General features: G+C 44.8%; 1 protein-coding gene across 1 annotated transcript in view; it reads left to right on the top strand.

Moving 5' to 3' along the window:
• INTS9 (integrator complex subunit 9) overlaps positions 1-20,261 on the top strand; it is a 98,150-nt gene that overhangs the window by 16,747 nt on the left and 61,142 nt on the right. Inside the window, exons 4-6 of the mRNA XM_014057460.2 lie at positions 1,607-1,669; positions 8,764-8,903; positions 18,321-18,407. Of these exons, the coding sequence (XP_013912935.1) occupies positions 1,607-1,669; positions 8,764-8,903; positions 18,321-18,407 (290 nt within the window). The remainder of the gene's footprint in view (positions 1-1,606; positions 1,670-8,763; positions 8,904-18,320; positions 18,408-20,261) is intronic.

Genomic DNA, 20,261 nt, shown 5'->3' with positions numbered 1-20,261 from the left:
AAGCTTCCCTGTATGGCCAGATCTCATGTATTGGAAGATTTGTTTCAAGCCACTTTTCCATGCAAATTCCTTATGGTCTTTGGAAACTTTTGAAGGCACTTTTTAAGACTCCTCTGTCATACAATGAACCTTTCAAGAGTTTGAAAAAGATGTTGCTTTGCAGAATATTTTAACTTTGGATATTCCTCCTTTATCAGGAAAATGGGTAATTCATTCCCTGTTGCATCAAGAAGAGACAAAAGGGTCAAGGAATCTTTGCTCTAAGTAACTTAAGAGATGCAAGGGTTGTTAAAGTAAACATAACCAGTAGGCAAAATTTCTGTAATACAAACCCCTGTTTTTCCTACCTTTTTAATGTACAGTAACTGTTAAGGGCTTTACAGATACGCCCCTTAAAGATCTGGAAGTCACCCCCTTAATTATCATGGATGAAGTTCACCTTCAACTTGCATCTTCCCGGCACTAGCTCATCACCTTAACCACAATACCTGACTGACTCTCCAGTGACTCTGATCCTTGAGAGAATCCAAAAGGGCACATAATAACAAGTTTAACATTAAGACTTTCAGAACAATTTGATTTAGGACAGATAGGGTCCATTCTAGGGATCTAATTTGCTTAGAATGACAAATTACTTCCCTAGTTCTGCTCAGAATGAAGTTGGGGTTAAAGGTGAACACTTTATTTTGTAAGGAGAATATTAGTCTTTGCTGCATTTTGTTTTAAATCCAGTGTTTATTGGGGCATTGAAATTCCCCTTGCTTACCCATTATTCACCTTCTAAATTCTCTTGATAAGGTTAAGGGCTTTCTGTCAGATATAATTGCTGATGTGTATAACTTGGCAAAGTTGTTGAGAATTTCTTAAGAATTGAATCCAAAGCCTAATGCTGGATAGTTGAAAGCAGGATAGTATAATGTGTTTGGGAAATTTGTGATTTTATAGATGGAAAATTCCCTCCTCCAAAAAAATCCCCTTCTCTTTAGAATTATACAGAGGCTTAGCACAACTTTTCTCTACTTCCACAGGGATAAAATTACTACAGCTTTCCATTTGTAGCCATTTCTCTCAAACCTATTTGCATATACCTCAATCAGTGACCCAGATGTTAAGGAAAGGGGCACAAAATTGCTTGAATTCACCTTGAAGCAAAGAATCTGAAATATTTATGTGGTCATACTTTGCTAAGGAATTAAAAGCACAACCTCAGTCCTGAAAGCCAAGTGAATGAAAAATGGGGCTTTAGTTAGTAGAGAAGCCAAAGAATCTAGAGCCAAGGAATAAAAATAAAGCAAACCAAAAAGGAGACTGAGGTAATTTCCAACTGTGCCCAGACAGATTTCTTGGTTAAAAATGGACCATATGTTGACTTTTAAGCCTTTGCTGAGATCCAGTGTTGTTAAGCTCTAATGCCAGGTTAAGGAAGAAAGATTGGATTGGTACTCACCCAGTGGAACTGCATCTCCTAGGATATATTTATCTCATCTCTCTGAATCATTTTGCAATTTTCTTCTAAAATGTTATAACACTATCCATTAACACAGTGTTGAATGTGGTCTGTTTGCTTATAGTTAAATTTCTATTTTCTTTCAATCTCATTTCCTAGGAGCTGAAAGACTGTTCTGGACGTGTCTTTGTGGACTCTGTTCCTGAATTTTGTTTGCCAGAGGTGGGTCTCCTTATTGAACACAATTCAAAATATTTCTCTTAGTGCTTTGGTAGTTAGTAGTGGAAGCATTGGTGTTCTAGGCAGAATTGTAGTATAATCCCAGAGAAATCTGATCGCTTACTAGTTCTGTATTCAAGTCAAATTGGCATCTGTGAGTTAGGGGCAACCCAGAACATCCACTTTGCATGAGAGAAAATATTTCTAGAAGAATACATCATAAGCTCCTACTAAAATGCTACTTTTTTTTCCTCTCAAACATTTAGGGCAGGATTTCCAAGTTGGGCAACATTCAAGATACGTGGACCTCAGCTCCCAGAATTCCCCAGCCAGCATGGTTGGCTGGGGAATTCTGGGAAGTCCACATGTCTTAATGTTGCCAAGATTGGAAAACCCTGAATTAGGGCTTTTTGTCAAATTACTTGTGACTCCTGTTTCAGTTTAAGGAAAACGGAATCCCAAATCTTAACTCTGCTTCTTTCCCCACTTGAAGTCGATTTATGGATCAGCCCATACAATTTTAATATAATAAAATAATTAGTCCCAACATACAATACAATACAATAGCAGAGTTGGAAGGGACCTTGGAGGTCTTCTAGTCCAACCCCCTGCCTAGGCAGGAAACCCTATACCGTTTCAGACAAATGGCTATCCAATATCTTCTTAAAGACTTCCAGTGTTGGGGCATTCACAACTTCTGGAGGCAAGCTGTTCCACTGATTAATTGTTCTAACTGTCAGGAAATTTCTCCTCAGTTCTACGTTGCTTCTCTCCTTGATTAGTTTCCACCCATTGCTTCTTGTTCTACCCTCTGGTGCCTTGGAGAATAGTTTGACTCCCTCTTCTTTGTGGCAACCCCTGAGATATTGGAACACTGCTATCATGTCTCCCCTAATCCTTCTTTCTCTTAAACTAGACATACCCAGTTCCTGCAACCGTTCTTCATATGTTTTAGTCTCCAGTTCCTTAATCATCTTTGTTGCTCTTCTCTGCACTCTTTCCAGAGTCCACATCTTTTCTACATCATGGCAACCAAAACTGAATGCAGTATTACAAGTGTGGCCTTACCAAGGCATTATAAAGTGGTATTAACACTTCACATGATCTTGATTCTATTCCTCTATTAATGCAGCCTAAAACTGTGTTGGCTTTTTTGGCAGCTGCTGCACATTGCTGGCTCATATTTAAATGGTTGTCCACTAGGACTCCAAGATCCCTTTCACAGTTACTGCTATTGAACAAGGTACCAACTATACTATACCTGTGCATTTTATTTTTCTTGTCTAAATGCAGAACCTTACTCTTTTCACCATTGAATTTCATTTTATTAGATAGTGCCCAATGTTCAAGTTTGTCAAAATCCTTCTGTATCTTGAGCCTATCTTCTGGAGTGTTGGCTATTCCTGCCAGCTGGGTGTCATCTGCAAATTTGATAAGTTCCCCATTTATTCCCTCATCCAAATCATTGATGAAAATGTTGAAGAGTACTGGGCTTAAAACAGAGCCTTGGGGTACTCCACTGCATACTTCCCTCCATGTAGATGTAGTTCCATTGAGGTCTACACATTGAGTGCAGTTGGTCAGCCAGTTACGAATCCATCTGGTGGTGATGCTGTCTAACCCACATTCTATATCTAGTAGTAGGTTATGGTCTACCTTATCAAATGCCTTACTGAAGTCCAAGTAAACATGTTTATATCCTAATTTTGAAAAGAGCTCAAAGTCTTTCAGCAGGCCTAAAAGATAGATCAGTTTGTTATTCTTATTAGAACTTATTAGAGTCTGTATTATAAAGTTCACTTGTGGAATTCAGGTTCATATGGTTGTTTTTATCTACTCAACTAGTAGCCAAGAGTTAGAGTTCAAAGAAAGAAATGCCTGCTTTTTTCTGCAAAAGCTTCCCAGTTCAAATCTGGTATCACCTGATAAAAAAAAGTTTATTTTTTTATCATGTTATTTTTTTAAGGGAAATATTTTCCTATCTAAGACCCTAGAAAACTCCTGCCATTATTTAACACCCCAGTGGTTCCTTTAGTATAGGATAAATTCATATGCTTAGGCTGTAATTATATCCTCATTAGTTATGAGTGAGTTCCACTGAAATTAGTAGTACTCTAGTATGGTAGATGTGCCAAACTGTATTGTTAATACCTTTCTCTTAATTAACTTTTGTATCACTTTGTATAATGTTGCTTGCCTCCAAAAGCAGTAATATACTGGGTCTACATGTGTATATAGGTGTATATGTGTTACATTTTTGCTGATAAAGAAATGAAGGGAGACTAATATAGATTTCAAGCTATTTAGCTCTCATCAGCTAGCCATACACTTGCTGGGGTTCAAACTTCGGCTACATGCATATAGATATATATGCATGTAGCTATAGAAATTGTTTTTTGATTGTTCTTCCACATAGTTTTCTTTCAAAATCTGATGAGTTACAATATGTATAGTGCTACTTCCATTAAGTGATATAGGGCAATTCATGGACCTCTGTTTATTTCTGGGGAATGTCTTCTTCTGGCCATCAAGGATAACTAAGGTATCCAGGAAAGGAGGAGTTAAAATCTGCAAGATAGTGAGCACTCAGTGGGACTCTGATTAAGGATATTCGTGTTGTTTTGGGTGAGATTACAAATTGGAAAAAATCTCTCTATGTCAGATGGAAGTTTTGAAGTAAAAAATAAAGTTGTTTTTGTTCTAATGAACTTTTTCAACTCTTCCCTCCCCCCCACTTAAATATAAATTTGTTTCAATCTTTCTATTTGTCAATCCCTTTTATGGCAGAATTACACAATCAGAAAGCCCAGTGGCAAATTGAAGCTGTTAAAAGATTTGAGTGTAGCCATCAGAAACCTCTGGAAGCTATTACCAAACCTGTAGTTTTTAACAATTTTAAATTAATGGAAGATATCTGGAGAGCAATCTGATTTATTTTTATTAACTTTATTTAGTAAGAAAAATTTATTTTAATTAAATCAAAATGTAAATGAAATAAAAACAAAGTTAATGATTGTCCCAGCCTCCCCTGTGACACCTGGCAGGTATTTTGCCTCCAAGCTGAAGATATCTCTGCACCCCATTGATTAATAGTGTTGAGATTGCTTTGATGGATCAGGTTAAGATCAGGTTTACCTTCACCTAGCAACTTGATGGGTGTTTCATAAATTCATAAGCAGGAAAAGAGATGGGTATTTAATAACTGTAAGCTGCCCAGAGTCACTTGGAGGTATATAGATTTAATAAATTATTATTACTGTTATTGTTACTGTTTATCCCACTTCTAAAATAGTGATTCTGCATATGGAGATTCCTTTGAATTAATAGGCTAAAACCATTGGAATAAGCCTATTCACTCATGAACTTGTTTGACCTTTCTTTTGATTGTTTGATTGATTATTTTGCCATCTAGTCATTTTCAATTCCTAGTGACCACATAGATTGATTTTCTCTGTGACGATCTATCCCTAAGCTTTATTTCAAGTCCCCCAATTGTGCACTCACTGCCAGTATAAGTAAGTCCACCCTTCTTGCTGCTGGTTCTGCTCTTCTCTTTTCTTTCATCTTTCCAAGCATTAGAACTTTTTCTAGAAAGTTGAGTCTTTACATGAAGTATCTGAAACGGAACAGTTTGAACCTGGTTATTTGTGCCTCAAGTGAAAAAGATTGATTTTTTTTCCGATGGTCATTAGTTTGTTTTCTTGGTTATGCCATGATATTCTCAGAAATCTTCTCCAACATCTAACTTCAAAAGCGTTTTCCTATCCTGCTTGCATACATTTGCTTGCATAGAATGTTACAGGGAATATTATAGCTTGCACAGTTCTAATCTTTGTAAGTATTGACATATCATGGCATCTAAAAAAATTTCCCATTACTTATCCCAGTTCTGCCAACCTAGCAGTTCGGAAGCATGTAAAAATGCAGGTAGAAAAAAATAGGAACACCTTTGGTGGGAAGGTAACAGCATTCCGTTCATCTTTGGTGTTTAGTCATGCCGGCCACATGACCACAGAGACGTCTTTGGACAGCACTGGCTCTTCGGCTTTGAAAGGGAGATGAGCACCGCCCCTTAGAGTCGGGAACGACTAGCACATATGTGCGAGAGGAACCTTTACCTTAAATATTTTTTCCCAAGGCTAAAACTGTTGCCCATTATTTTATTATAGTGTCAATTTTCACAAGCTCATTAAGTTAAAGGGAACCAAACAACTATTTTCTATGAGAAACTTTTCTAATACCTGTTTTAGCACAGCTCTCCAATTCTAGTCATGATTCTGCACTGTATTAATTTTAACAATCATCCATGGGTGCAATTTTAATCTCAACACAAAAAGGAACCCCCCAGGACAGTAATTAGTTATTAGGAGACATTTGGTTTTTAAACAGCCAATTTGATTGATTTCTCCACCATTAACTTCAAATCAATAAGTTTAGATTTGTGTACGGATGATTTTTTTCTGCTTGATGTCTATTGAATGTTGTTAGTTGCTCCGTAATAACTGAGTTAGAGGTTAAGCTTCTGGTAAATTCTCCAGATTGAGTCCAGCAATGTCCCAGCCATACCTGTAAATATTTCTTATTACAGGAAGCAAAATCTTTTTCTTCAGCCTTGCAAATCCATTTTATCTGATTCTATTCCTGTACTCGCAGAAGATTCTGAAAACGATTAAGCTCATTTCCAACGCTGAAATTGGGCAGGTTTTAGAGCTAGCAACAAGAAGACAAAGGAATTAATTTCAGATGCTGCAGAGAATAGAACATAACTAGAGTCTGAAAGTTCAGCCTTTCAGCTACATCTTCGTTTTCTGAGGATTTTCTGTACACCTACTTTTCCTTCAGTGTGGAATATATATATTTTTATAATTATAATTCAGCAAAGTAGAAGGGCACTGCTTGGGGAAGTCTGCTGCATACCAAGATGGTACAATTTTTCAGATTTCTAGGCAAAAAGGTTCTTTTGAACACGTGGCTTGGGGATTCTTATACTGTTAGGAACTCTTTGAATAGACTCATGTTAGTGGTGTTTGATTTAAGCAGTTGCTGAGAGGTCTTACATTCCCACCCACCCCCATACCCTCCAGAACAGGGGTCTCCAACCAAGGCAACTTTAAGCCTGGCGAACTTCAACGCCCAGAATTCCCCAACCAGCTTGCTCCAGAACACCTTTTCCCCTTGAATCCAAAGCACTGGCCAGTTCTAATGTGGGTGCAACCTCTAATGTTTGGTAATTCTAAGACTTTAAGATAAAACCTGAATGGACTCTAAATTTCCAGCATTCTTCAGAAAAGTGTGTGACTGTTCAATTCAATCTTTATTGTCAGTGCACAACATGTGTATAATGACTGGTATATATGTTTATACACATACAGTATATACACATACAAAGGTGGAAATTACTAAGTACATGAAGTTATTATATTTGCTGTAGTTAATTAAGTGAACATGTGCCATGTTTAAGTAATTTACCACCTAATTTTAAAATTAAAATTACTTTTTGCCCTGGGTTGTTCTGCCCTGGCCATTCATGCATATCCTTCAAAGGTCTCAAAAGAAACTCAAAGTATTCAACTTTGAAACTTTACAGAGAATGGAATATCCATGCTATTAGAATTTCTGCTAACAAAATTAAACAATTGATAGGTAGGCTGGATATCTTTTATTCAGCATATTCTTATTCAGAAAGCCAATAATTTCACTGGTAATACTGTGTTTCCCCCAAATAAGACTGGGTCTTGTACTAATTTTTGTTCCAAAAGACGCATTGGGGTTTATTTTCTGGTTAGGTCTTGTTTTCTAGGAAATACAGTACTAAATGCAACCGTCTGGTTGAAGATCTTAACTGGGTCTTATTTTGGGGGTAGGGCTTATATTATGAGCCTCCTGAAAAATCATGCTAGGGCTTATTTTTTGTGGGTCTTATTTTAGGGAAAATAGAAATTACACAGAAGTTGTAATTTCTTCTGAGTATTTCAGACAGTGCCACCATCCAGTAAGTAGGAATTAATAACCACCCTGGAAAAAAATCATTTTCAACACTGTCCCTATGCTATCTCAGTTAGAAAATTGACATTAAGGAGACACTAATTTGATGCCTTCTTTATCTTCCAAATGGCACTACATGGTTTTTACTTTTGTACATGTAGGCTTTTTAGTTCCATGGATTTCAGTAAGGCAATGTTTCGTTTGTGGCTATTCAGTTGTTATAAGAGAAATCCCTTTTTTCTTTTGTTTTCTTTGGTGGCTATGAGGCATTTGTAAAAATAAAGAGGATACACAGATTAGCAGTTTTCTTCGTAAAATGACAAGTTCCTGTTTTTAATATTTTTTAATGAAAATGTCAAGTGGGGCCAGGAACCCATTGGACAACAAGGGAGGTAGTATGGAGGCACCATATTGGAGATCTTAGCTATATATAAATAATAAATAATAATAAATAATAAAAAAAATAAAATTAAGGTGAAGAACCAGATAATTCTTCACTGTTTATATAGAAAAGCATGTTACATAAAGAGGAACTAACAATAATCTGAAGACATGTTCTGTCCATATTAGAATTCTCAGATGAATGGTGGGAAACATTTCTTTAATCCAGGTTTTGCTCTGTGTGTGTGTGTGTGTGTGTGTGTGTGTGTGCGCGCGCGCGCACGCATATATACAAAAAGGCAACATAAAAAAATGGCTTTCCGCCTGGATGGTTCCTGGGGTGATCCGAAAGACAGAAAAGGGAAGCAGTATGCTCCCTCCCATATTTGGGCATACCAGGGGTTGTGACACAATACATACCTATTTCCCTGGCTTAGCTGATAAGGGAGGAGAGCCTGTGGCTTAGTGGCTAATACAACTGCCTGATATGTAATACAGCCCAGGTTTAATTCCCAGTAACCGTATGGCTAGCTGATGAGAGCTAAAATAGCTTGAAATAGATCTATACTAGTCTCCCTTTATTTATTTATCAGCACAAATGCAACATGCATACATACATATATACGTGTGTGTGTGAGAGAGAGAGGGGGGGGGGAGAGAGAGAGAGGAACATGGTGAGAGATAAGTTTAAAAATCTATTTTACCAAATGATTTCTGGGTCATATTTTCAGATGGAACTGATTGACTTGTCTACAGTGGATGTGATCCTGATCTCCAATTACCACTGCATGATGGCCTTGCCCTACATCACAGAACACACTGGGTTCACTGGAACTGTGTATGCCACTGAGCCAACGGTGCAGATTGGCAGGTAAGAAAAATCCACTCAAAGCTTTGTTCTCTAATCCCTTTTTTCCCACTGTTGAAAGAAGTGGCAAAGGGGAAGAGAAAAGGTAACGGACAGCAGAGAAAGATTGCTTCTCATAAACTTAAGGAACTTTTAACAGGGTTGAAAATAATCTAAAGAAGTCTTTGAAACTTTTAAGCATATGCACGTGTTTAACTCATTGTTTCCCAACTGTTGAAAATCAATCCGGACTTGAACATTTGGCAAAGTTTTATGAGTGTTATGAGTGTTGCAGTACTGAAGAAAGGTAGCCATGAAGATTATGGTCCTACCACTGTGAAGAAAAAGGAATAAAAAAAATCACTTGACAGCCCCCAAATTTTGCAAGTTGCTAAAGTTTATTTAGGGATGCTCAGTGGCTAAGATGCTGAGCTTGTCGATCAGATAAGTCAGCAGTTTGAATCCCTAGTGCTGCGTAAGAGTGAGCTCCCATTACTTGTCCCAGCTTCTGCTAACCTAGCAGTTCGAAAGCATATAAAAATACAAGTAGAAAAATAGGAACCACCTTTAGTGGGAAGGTAACAGCACTCTGTACGCCTTTGGGGTTTAGTCGTGCCGGCCACATGACCACGGAGAAGGCTTCGGACAGCGTTGGCTCTTCAGCTTTGAAACAGATGAGCACCGCCCCCTAAAGTCGGGAACGACTAGCACATATGTGCGAGGGGAACCTTTACCTTTACCTTTAAGGGTCCAAGAGGGAGGGCTGCTTAGCACTCACTGAGCTTGAATCATAACATCTTACAACTTTAGATGGGCTTGTAAGCCTTAGAGTCCCATTCTTTATAGGAAATCCATAGGCTCAGTTTCCCCATGCTCAAATAACTCTAGTAAAATGGGGGAATATTTCCCTGGTTCCTTTCCCTCCCCCCCCTTTTGGTAATCTTTAACCAGAATCTACCTTTTGATATCTTCTAATCTAACTGTTCAAGGTAGTTCTGCCCTGTGAGGTCTGCCTTCTAGTTATTTGATCTGTATCGTATTATCAATCTGATATTTTACCTCTGCATATTAAGTATTCTAGCATCTTTCAGCCTTTCTTCATAGGATTTATTTTCCATGTGGTTCACCACCTTTGGCATCTTCTGAAACCACCCACCTTTTAGCTCTACATCTAGTACAAGAGAAAGAACACTAAATGAAGCCAGATATAAACAGAATGATGTAGAAATGTTATGCCTTGTGATTTTGCAAGAATGGACCCATCATTAAAGGCTTTAAAGCAGTTACTAAATGCTTTCTTGTTTACTTTCGGTTCTAATTGAGTTAGGATGTTATCAGAGACATTATGTTTTATAAGAAGTGCAGATGTAGCACTCAGAATTGTGGGTGACCCCGAGCTTCTTCAAAATTTGCTGCCAAATTATATATATGGGAATAAATTAAAATATGAGGAATAGAACTTTTTAAGTACCACAATATTTACATAGTATATTTACACAGAATTTAAAATTTGTTGTTGTCCCATCCTATTCTCTGGCACATGATTCAATGGGTAACTGCTTCTCTTAGCTCAAAGAACTGTAGCTGAGATATTTGCTTTCAATAGTAAATTACAAACTTTTAGTATTGTTACTGTTAGAGAATTTTGCATGTAACAAAATGAACATGTGCAAGCCAGATGCTTCTCTGATCATTGAGCAAATGCAGCAATTAGTTGATTCAAGAGAAGAAAATAACAGGTGCTGCCTGTGTTCTGTGTCACTTCTAGTCACTTCAGAAAAAGAGACCAACAACGTATTGATTCTAAACTTGAATTTGGGGCAGAGGTGGGTTCCTACCAGTTCGCACCAGTTCGGTAGAACTGGTTTGTCAAATCTACCAAACCGGTTAGAAGAGGTTCCACCAGTGGACCTGGAAAGCAGGCCACACCTACAGAAGAGGTTCCAAAAATTTTTGAAACCCACCACACACACACACACAAACACACACACACAGACTCACACAGAGAGAGAAAGAGAAAGAAAGGAAGAAATAAAGAAAAAAAGAAAGAAAAAGTGAGAGAGATGAAAGAAAAAAAGGAAAAAGGGACAGAGAGACAAAAGGAAGGAGAGAGAGAGAGAGAAAAACACATGGCCGGCAAGCCATTTTCCAGAATGGGAGGAGGGAATGGTCACACGTGGGTTTTATCACAGCCTGATTGGTCCAAGGCTGAGAGGAAATCTATAAATACCGGTGCCTGTCCATTGCTAGCCCAGATTCTCTCAGCCTGGTCCAAGCTGTAGAGTAGTTGGATAGGTTCTGTTTGTTTTCTCCTTTTGGGTGAGTTCTATTCAGTCTGATTCCTATTTGGCTAATTGGGCACTTAAATTTAAATTCTAAATTGATCTGCTGCGGCCCCAAGGGACAGATCTCTGCCTCGGGCGGCTGGGGGAGAGCCCAGTGGGGCACTAGTCTCCCCCCCCCGCAGGCCAGGAACCTTTGCCCGTCCCCGGGTGCGGGGGTGCGGTTCCATTCAAACTGCTTCGTTCAAACTACTTGAAGAGGCTGTTTTTTTGCAGCAGGAAAGTGAAAGAGAAACTTTAAGCCTCGAGGCTCCAGCGAGCAGATCGCTCCGGAGGGGGCCCCTCTCTGCAGGCTTCCTTTGTTTGTGTTGCCGGGGAGACAGAGCAGGGGGGGAGAGCGGCTCTCCCTGCTCATTTTAAAGTGAAGCCGGCTAGAAAGCCTGGCTGGGCTGCTGGTGATTATTTCCAGCCCTTTTCTCCCGCGCACGGAGTTCCAGCGGCCATTTTGGAGGCTGCCATGTGCGTGAGGCCTGGCCCTTATCGACGGGCCTAGTGCGGCCTAGTGAGAGGCCTTGAGCCTAGGTCTCCCCACAGGCTTCAGGCCCTGGTCTCAGGTGGGACTTTGGAGGCCGATTCCTGCTCCTTTCATCGGACACGTGAGTGGGGCATGGACGAGGGAGCGGAGATTCCCCAGGGACAAGGGGCAGGCCCTACTGGGAGTGAAGAGGCCCTGGATCAGGAGGTGGGGGGGAGGGCTCCCCCTCAGAGATCCCTTTCTTCAAGGCGCCCCTCCAGTTCTGTCTCTAGGGATGAGGCAGCTCGCCATAGGGCGCTGGAAAGGACCTTTGCCAGGGCAGAAAGGCAGGCCCAGTCCTCCAAGCCTTTATCTAGGGACAGATCCAGGTCCCCTGTTAGGCCCATTTCAGAAAGGTCTCTACTTAGAGGTTTTAGCCCGGCTTCTTCATGCAGCTCCCCTGGTAGGTCGCAGGCCTTCTCCAGGAGGGGGCGTTCTCCATCCCCCATAGATGATCCTCTGGAGGGCACGTCCAGAGGCCCCTGTTCCCCCCAAAGGTTGGCTCCTCAGGGCCCTGCTTCTACTTATGGGGATGTGGAGGATCTGGATAATCTCCCTGAAGGGATTAAGAGGCTTATTTCGGCAGCCATCACTCGGGGCATTGCCCAGCGGGACAAAGGCTCCCTTTACTCTAGGCATGGGGGGCTGAACAGGGCTCAGTTTCGGGCTTCCTCCCCTTCCATGATCAGTGAGGCTTCCTTCCTGGGTGGGGGGGAGTTACCCCAGGAGATGGGATTCTCAGATGATGAGAATACCACTGTTTCGGAGGAACCTTCTTCTAAGGTCCTATTTATGCCCGCCTTGTTTAAAGTTCTCTTGGATAAGGCGAGGCACACCACCAAGGTTGGAACTGGGGATCCCTCTGTGCCCCCCCCAAGGGATCCCGACATGGTCATGTTCTCTGCCACGGCCACCAACAAGGAAGAGATCCCTGCCCCTCCCTTGTTCCTAGAGGTTCTGACCGACCAGTGGGCTAAACCTTCCACTTTCTCTTCTCCAGGTAGTACCGACCGTCGGCATTATAACATGGAGCAAACCTTTGCTCAGGCCATTCAGCTCCCGACGGTTGACACCCCTGTGGCCGCATTGGTGTCCTCCTCCCCGGTGGTGTCGGGCGATGCGGCAGATAAGATGAAGCCGGAGGATAAGCGCGCAGAGCTTACTTTGCGGAAGAACTTCAACGCCACAGCGTGGGCCATTAAGGCGGCGGCCTCGGCTTCCTACTTTAATCGTTCTCCATCCCCCATAGATGATCCTCTGGAGGGCACGTCCAGAGGCCCCTGTTCCCCCCAAAGGTTGGCTCCTCAGGGCCCTGCTTCTACTTATGGGGATGTGGAGGATCTGGATAATCTCCCTGAAGGGATTAAGAGGCTTATTTCGGCAGCCATCACTCGGGGCATTGCCCAGCGGGACAAAGGCTCCCTTTACTCTAGGCATGGGGGGCTGAACAGGGCTCAGTTTCGGGCTTCCTCCCCTTCCATGATCAGTGAGGCTTCCTTCCTGGGTGGGGGGGAGTTACCCCAGGAGATGGGATTCTCAGATGATGAGAATACCACTGTTTCGGAGGAACCTTCTTCTAAGGTCCTATTTATGCCCGCCTTGTTTAAAGTTCTCTTGGATAAGGCGAGGCACACCACCAAGGTTGGAACTGGGGATCCCTCTGTGCCCCCCCCAAGGGATCCCGACATGGTCATGTTCTCTGCCACGGCCACCAACAAGGAAGAGATCCCTGCCCCTCCCTTGTTCCTAGAGGTTCTGACCGACCAGTGGGCTAAACCTTCCACTTTCTCTTCTCCAGGTAGTACCGACCGTCGGCATTATAACATGGAGCTCAAGTCATGTGGCTCAAGAAGCTGCAGGCACGCATTCCCATACAGGAGGACCGGATCCATCAGGATCTGGTCAAGATTCTGGCGGCGTGTCAGTTCTCAGCTGACGCGACCTTGGACACGGTCAAGTTTGCTTCTAGCGCCCTGGCCACCTCGGTCACCTCCCGTAGGCTCCTGTGGTTGCGCCATTGGCAAATGGACAACAAAGCCAAATGGGATTTGGCGGCTGCCCCCTTCAAGGGGCCCGATCTCTTCGGGGAGGCCCTTACTCGCATCCTCGTGGAGGATAAGGACAAGAAGAAGGTCCTACCCTCCACGGCTAAGAAGGCCGAGAACAAGTCACGTCCCTTCCGTAGGCAACGGTATAGGGCCCCTAACTTCGGCTATAACCAGCGCTTCTCTTCTTTCTCTTCTGACAGGCATTTCTTGGGGCAGCCCTTCCAGGACAGGAGCCGTTTCCAGGGCCAGGCTCGGCGGCCCTTTCGGGGGGGAGGCGGCCGTCCCTTCCGCAGGGGGAAGTGACTCGAACCCGAGTCATCCCATCGGCGGCCGCCTCGCTCTTTATGCGGACCGGTGGGACGACATCACGTCGGACGCCTGGGTTCGAGCCACGGTTCGTTACGGGCTCAGGTTAGAATTTCTCTCCACTCCTCCAAATCTCTTTCGGTCGTTCCCTCCATCCCGGAGTCGAGAGCGCCGCCGCCTGATGAGTCAGGCGATCGCCCACCTCCTCGAAATCCATGCGGTGGAGGCGGTTCCCGCAGGGGAACGGGGCCGGGGCCACTACTCAAATCTCTTCGTGGTCCCGAAGAGCACGGGGGGTTGGAGAGCAATTCTAGACCTCAAGCGCCTGAACAGGTTTCTGGTCTACAGGCGGTTCAAAATGTCATCGCTCAAGTCCATCCTTCAGGGCATCAGGAAAGGCGATTTCCTGGCCTCCGTGGATCTCATGGAGGCCTATCTTCATATCCCCATCCTGCCCGCTCATCGCCGGTTCTTGAGGTTCTCCCACGGGCCCCACCATTACCAGTACAGGGCTCTTCCCTTCGGCCTGGCCTCGGCCCCGAGGACCTTCACAAAGGTCCTGGCGGCTCTGGCGGCCCATCTGAGATCGGTCCCGGTCCGCCTCCAATGTTATTTAGACGATGTCTTGCTTCAGGCGGGCTCCCTGTCTCAGGCCGTTTCAGATCTTCAGATTACCATTCGAAGCCTCCAGGCCCTGGGGTTCTCGGTAAACTTCGAAAAGAGCCATCTCACTCCCTCCACTCGCATTCTGCATCTGGGGACAGTCATAGATTCCAAGTTGGGGGAGGTGCGTCTGTCTCAGGAGAGGCAGGTCAGCCTTCGTCGGCTGGCAGAGAGCGTTCGCACAAAGCGCTCCGTTTCCATCCTCTCTCTGTCGCAGTTATTGGGCAAGATGGTCTCTTGCATAGGGATTGTCCCGTGGGCCAGACTCCATCTTCGGCCCCTTCAATGGGAGCTTATCCCCTATCAGAGGGGACGAATGAGCAATTCCCTTCGGACTCTCCGCATCTCGACAGGGGTCCGTGCATCCCTGGTGTGGTGGCTCTCCCCGGCCATCCAGCAGGGGTGTCTGTTCTGGGAGCCAAACAGGGTGACCGTCACCACGGACGCCAGTCTGTTCGGGTGGGGGGCCCTGGTGGGCTCTCGGATGGCTCAGGGCAGATGGACGGCCTCGGACCTCCGTCACAACATCAATTGGCTGGAACTGAAGGCCGCGCGTCTGGCTCTGAGTCACTTTCGCTCCTCGGTGGAAGGGAGCCACGTTCTCCTCCTGACGGACAATGTGGCCACCAAGGCGCACATCAATCGTCAGGGCGGGACCCACTCGAGAGCCCTCTGGCTGGAGGCTCTGCGATTGGGGTCGTGGGCGGAGAAACACTTACAGTCCCTGGTGGCGGAGCACATCTCGGGACTCTCCAACGTCCAGGCGGACTGGCTCAGTCGAGCAACTCTGGACAACGGCGAGTGGCAACTCCACCCGTCGCTTTTCCGGGAGATCTGTCGTCGGTTCGGGTCCCCCCGGGTGGACCTGTTTGCGTCTCCCGAGAACACACAACTCCCGCGTTTCTTCACCCGTTTCCAATCCAGCTCGGCGGAGGGCACGGATGCCCTCAGGAGCCGGTGGCCCCCGGGCCTTCTCTATGCCTTTCCCCCCATTCCACTCATCCCGGGGACCGTCAGGAAGGTGGTGACGGAAAGGGCCCTGGTCATTCTGGTGGCCCCGTTTTGGCCCAGGAGACCCTGGTTTGCGGACCTGGTTCAGCTGTCAGTGACTTCCCCGTGGAGGATTCCGCAGGGGGAGGTGGTCTTACGGCAGGGGGCCCTGATTCACCCAGAGCCTCAGTGGCTTCAGCTGACCGTTTGGCTCTTGAACGGCGGCTTCTAAGGGGGGCTCATCTGTCTTCCGGGGTCATTCGCACCATCGAGGCGGCCCGTCGTCCCTCAACGACCCGCATTTATAACTCCACCTGGGCAGCGTTCGTCCGCTGGTGCTCCCCCAAGGGCATCTCTCCCGACAGAGCCACCATCCCCAACATCTTGGATTTCCTTCAGAAGGGCCTGGAGGACGGGCTCTCGCAAAACACCTTGCGTCGCCAAGTGGCGGCTCTGACCTCGGTCTTGGGGGGGGCGGGATCTTCTTCTCTTTCCCAGTCTCCTCTGGTCAAGCTGTTCCTCAAGGGGGCGGCAAATCTCAGGCCTCCCCCCGTTCATAGATTCCCCACGTGGGATCTTCCGCTTGTCCTCAAGGCCTTAACGGGAGCTCCGTTTGAACCTCTCCGCTCGGTGCACTTGCGCTTCTTATCACTGAAGGTGGTCTTCCTGGTGGCCATCACTTCCGCCCGGCGTATATCCGAGCTGGGCGCCCTGTCTTGTAAGGACGACCTCTGTCATTTTCACCAGGACAGAGTGGTCCTTCGCCTTGACCCGGCATTCATCCCCAAAGTAAATACCCCCTTTCACAGGGCTCAGGAGATCGTCCTGCCTGACTTCTGCCCGAGTCCATCCACTGACAGGGAGCGTCTTTGGCATCGTCTGGATGTCCGCCGTGCCTTGCGGATCTACCTCCGGCGGACCAAGGATTTCCGCAAGTCGGAGGCCTTGTTCGTCTCCTTCCTACCTGGAGCTCTGGGTTCGAGGGTGTCCTCGGCTACCATCGGCCGTTGGCTGCGTCAGGCCATCTCGGAGGCCTACGTGGCCTCAGGGCGGCCGATTCCATCAGGCGTCACGGCGCACTCTACGAGGAGCGCAGCAACCTCGGCAGCGTGGGCCACGAGGGCCCCGTTTGAAGACATCTGCCGGGCGGCTACCTGGGCCACTCCAACCTCGTTCATCCGGCATTATCGTCTGGATGCTTTCGCGTCGGCGGACGCATCTTTCGGTCGTAGGGTCCTACAGGGGGTGGCAGCTGAGGCTCCCCTTGGTTCCTAGAGTTCCTGTTCTCCCTCCCTGGGACTTTAGCTTGGGTATGTCCCACGTGTGACCATTCCCTCCTCCCATTCTGGAAAAAGGACGTTGGTCTTACCTGAACGTCTATTTTCTGATGGGAGGAGGGAATGGTCACAACCCGCCCTGAGTTGTCTGTTGGGGCCAAGGGGAGGGCCCGGGGGGTTTTCCCGGGGTTTGTTGTGTTGTTTCTTGTTTTTCAGTTGTACCGTTCATGTTCGAGAATCTGGGCTAGCAATGGACAGGCACCGGTATTTATAGATTTCCTCTCAGCCTTGGACCAATCAGGCTGTGATAAAACCCACGTGTGACCATTCCCTCCTCCCATCAGAAAATAGACGTTCAGGTAAGACCAACGTCCTCTCCCACCAGGTCACATGGCCGGCAAGCCACTCCCACAAAGGAGGCCACACTCACAGAGTAGGTTCGAAAAAAAATTGAAACCCACCACCGATTTGGGGATATGGCAAAACAAAGAACTAACTTTAAAGAATTAAAGTTGAATGGATAGTGCAACAAGCATGCTGCAACGGACAAAACCAATCGACATTAAAACAATAATAAGTAATGCTGATGGCTAGTACTCTGACGGTACTCTGACCAGTTCATCTCTTGTAAGAGAGTGTTTCAGGATGGATCATTTTTCACAGCTGGGCTTTGTAGTGGGCAATTTACTGGTACTGTCACAATGCTGATGGTTGGGTAGTGATTTGACAGATCAACATTGGCATCCATCAATGGTTCCGTGGGAGTAATTCCACTTAATTTAATCAATGGAGGAAACAGGTAAAAGAATTAGACTCTGATCCTTCAATGATCATCTGAGATCTCTCATTCCTGGCAGCCTCTGCTCCCTTTTCTAGAACAGACGAATTCTATAACCAATCTGCCAGGGTGATAGCAGTAAAGCTTAATGAAACAAGCCACAGTGTAGCTGCTCTGAAAACCTGAAATGGAATACCTGACAAAGTTTACCCGGGGGAGATAATGTAATTATTTTATATAAATTAATATTGCCACGCAGCATAAAATCATATTTGCCTCTGTTGCAGCAGTCCCACTCAGCTGGTCTTGTGTTCGGTGATCAATTAGGGTAAATATTCATCCACTCTGTTAAGAATGCTTCATTCAGAGAAGCCTTCTCCAAAGAAGAATTGGTCCAATTTGAGAAATCAAACCATGCACGATTCAGCTGTTTGGAAAAACCCTCAGAAACTTATTCTAGTGTGTCAGTTCAACCGGCTGTGTTTTCATTTTGAGGTTTTCAGCTGCCCTTTTCTCTTTTCAGGCTTCTTATGGAGGAATTGGTCAACTTTATAGAGCGAGTGCCAAAGGCTCAGTCTGCCTCCTTGTGGAAGAATAAGGAGGTGCAACGGTAAGTTCACTCTGCCTCTTCCCTATCTTCCTCTTCCTCATCCTTTTTAAAGGTGTCTCTGAGAGCTCATTAATTCATTTATAGTCCGTTTCCTTATTCCATCCTCAGCCCTCATGGGTTTGGCCATCATCAGGCAAGCTTATTTGAAAAGGGATTTCTCAAGACAGCAAAGAAACTCTGCCAGGCTATAGGTAAAGGTTCCCCCCATATGTGTGCTAGTCGTTTCTGGCTCTAGGGTCGGTGCTCATCTCCGTTTCAAAGCCGAAGGGCCAGCGCTCTCCGAAGACGTCTTCATTGCCGTGTGACTGGCATGACTCAAGGTCGAAGGCGCATGGAGCACTGTTACCTTCCCACCAAAATGGTCCCTATTTTTCTACTTGCATTTTTTATGTGCTTTCGAACTGCTAGTTTGGCAGAAGCTGGCACAAGTAACGGGAGCTCACTCCGTTATGCGGCACTAGGGATCTGAAACGCCGAACTGCTGACCTTTCTGATCGACAAGCTCAGCGTCTTAGCCACTGAGCCACCGCACCCCATTAGGCTATAGGAGAGTGTTACAATTTGAGGCGACTGAGGCAAGGGATCTGATTCTACCAGTGTAGGTGACAAGGGCAGAACATCGGCAGCTACCCTGCAGGTCTAGAATAAAACAAGGCGTTGCTCTGTTGCCTGCAGGGTCAGCAAAGGCAAGGACTGAAGAAAGCTACCTCAAATGTTGCCTCAGCAAAAAAACAATATGTTAGGGCCAAAAAAATAAGGGTTTCGGGTCACGTGGTTAGTTAGAAGACGCTCATATGCCTCATACGCGAAATACAAAAAAGAAATCCAGTATTTAATACTACATATAATTACGACGGCAAGGATTGTCTTTGCCCAGAAATGGAAAAACAAATTAATTCCAAGCGAAGATGAAATAATAAGAAAGGTTATGGACTGTGCTGAAATGGACAAACTAACTAAAGAAGAAGAAAAGAAGAATCAGAATTCTACCAGATATGGGATAAATGGTATAGGTGGATGGAGGAAAGAAACAAGAATCAATGAAGGAATATAACAAAACTCAAAAAATAATAGTTATGAGTAAAATAAGAGGGTTAAGAATGGTGAAATCCAAATGAAATACAATAGAAGGGGAAATAATATAAGGTGAGCGGTATCGATTGATAATTGCTATTAGAAAGAACAGGAAGCTCCTGTTCGAATTGTACTGTGTAAATGTGGTGTATGTCTAGGTTTTGGGTGTGTGTATTTTACATGTTTGTTAATAATAAATTTTAAATAAATAAAAAAGAAGCTCATATGCTATCAGTCAGCTTCAGCACCATTGTCTCTAGAGTTCCTTTCAGGATGGAATCTTTGATTCACATGAATTGCCTTTGGATGCTTGGCAACCGACTCACATTTATAACCATTGTAGTGTCCCAGTGATCCCCTTTTGCGACCTTCTGGCAAGTGAAGTCAATGACAAAGCCGGATTCACTTAACTGGCATTACTCATTTAACAATTGCAGTGATTCCCTTAACAAACGTGGCAGGAAAAGTCGTAAAAACGGGGCCAAACTCACTCAATGCATTTTTCACTTAGCAACAGAAAACTTGGGCTAAATTCTGGTCGTACGTTGAGGACTATCTGTACTTGACAATGTCATTTTTGTCTTGCCTTAGTGACTTAGTTTCTTCATGTTTGGATTGCTGTGTCCGGTTATCTTCAGAAACTTTAATCCGGACAAGGATGTTACAAACTACCTTAATTAGGGTTCTTTATAAGTAGCATGAAAGTCTCTTGTTAAAACAGTTCTACTGATTCCTAATGAGTTTCCAGTTCAGTGCTGTTCAAAAAGCTAATGATAACTA

This window comes from Thamnophis sirtalis, unplaced genomic scaffold (genome assembly GCF_051295495.1).
Source record: "Thamnophis sirtalis isolate CommonGarterSnake01/CBP01778 unplaced genomic scaffold, rThaSir2_p1.2 scaffold_6, whole genome shotgun sequence".
Taxonomy (NCBI): domain Eukaryota; kingdom Metazoa; phylum Chordata; class Lepidosauria; order Squamata; family Natricidae; genus Thamnophis; species Thamnophis sirtalis.
Note: the sequence above shows the minus strand (reverse complement) of the source record. Positions and strands in the feature narration are given on the sequence as shown.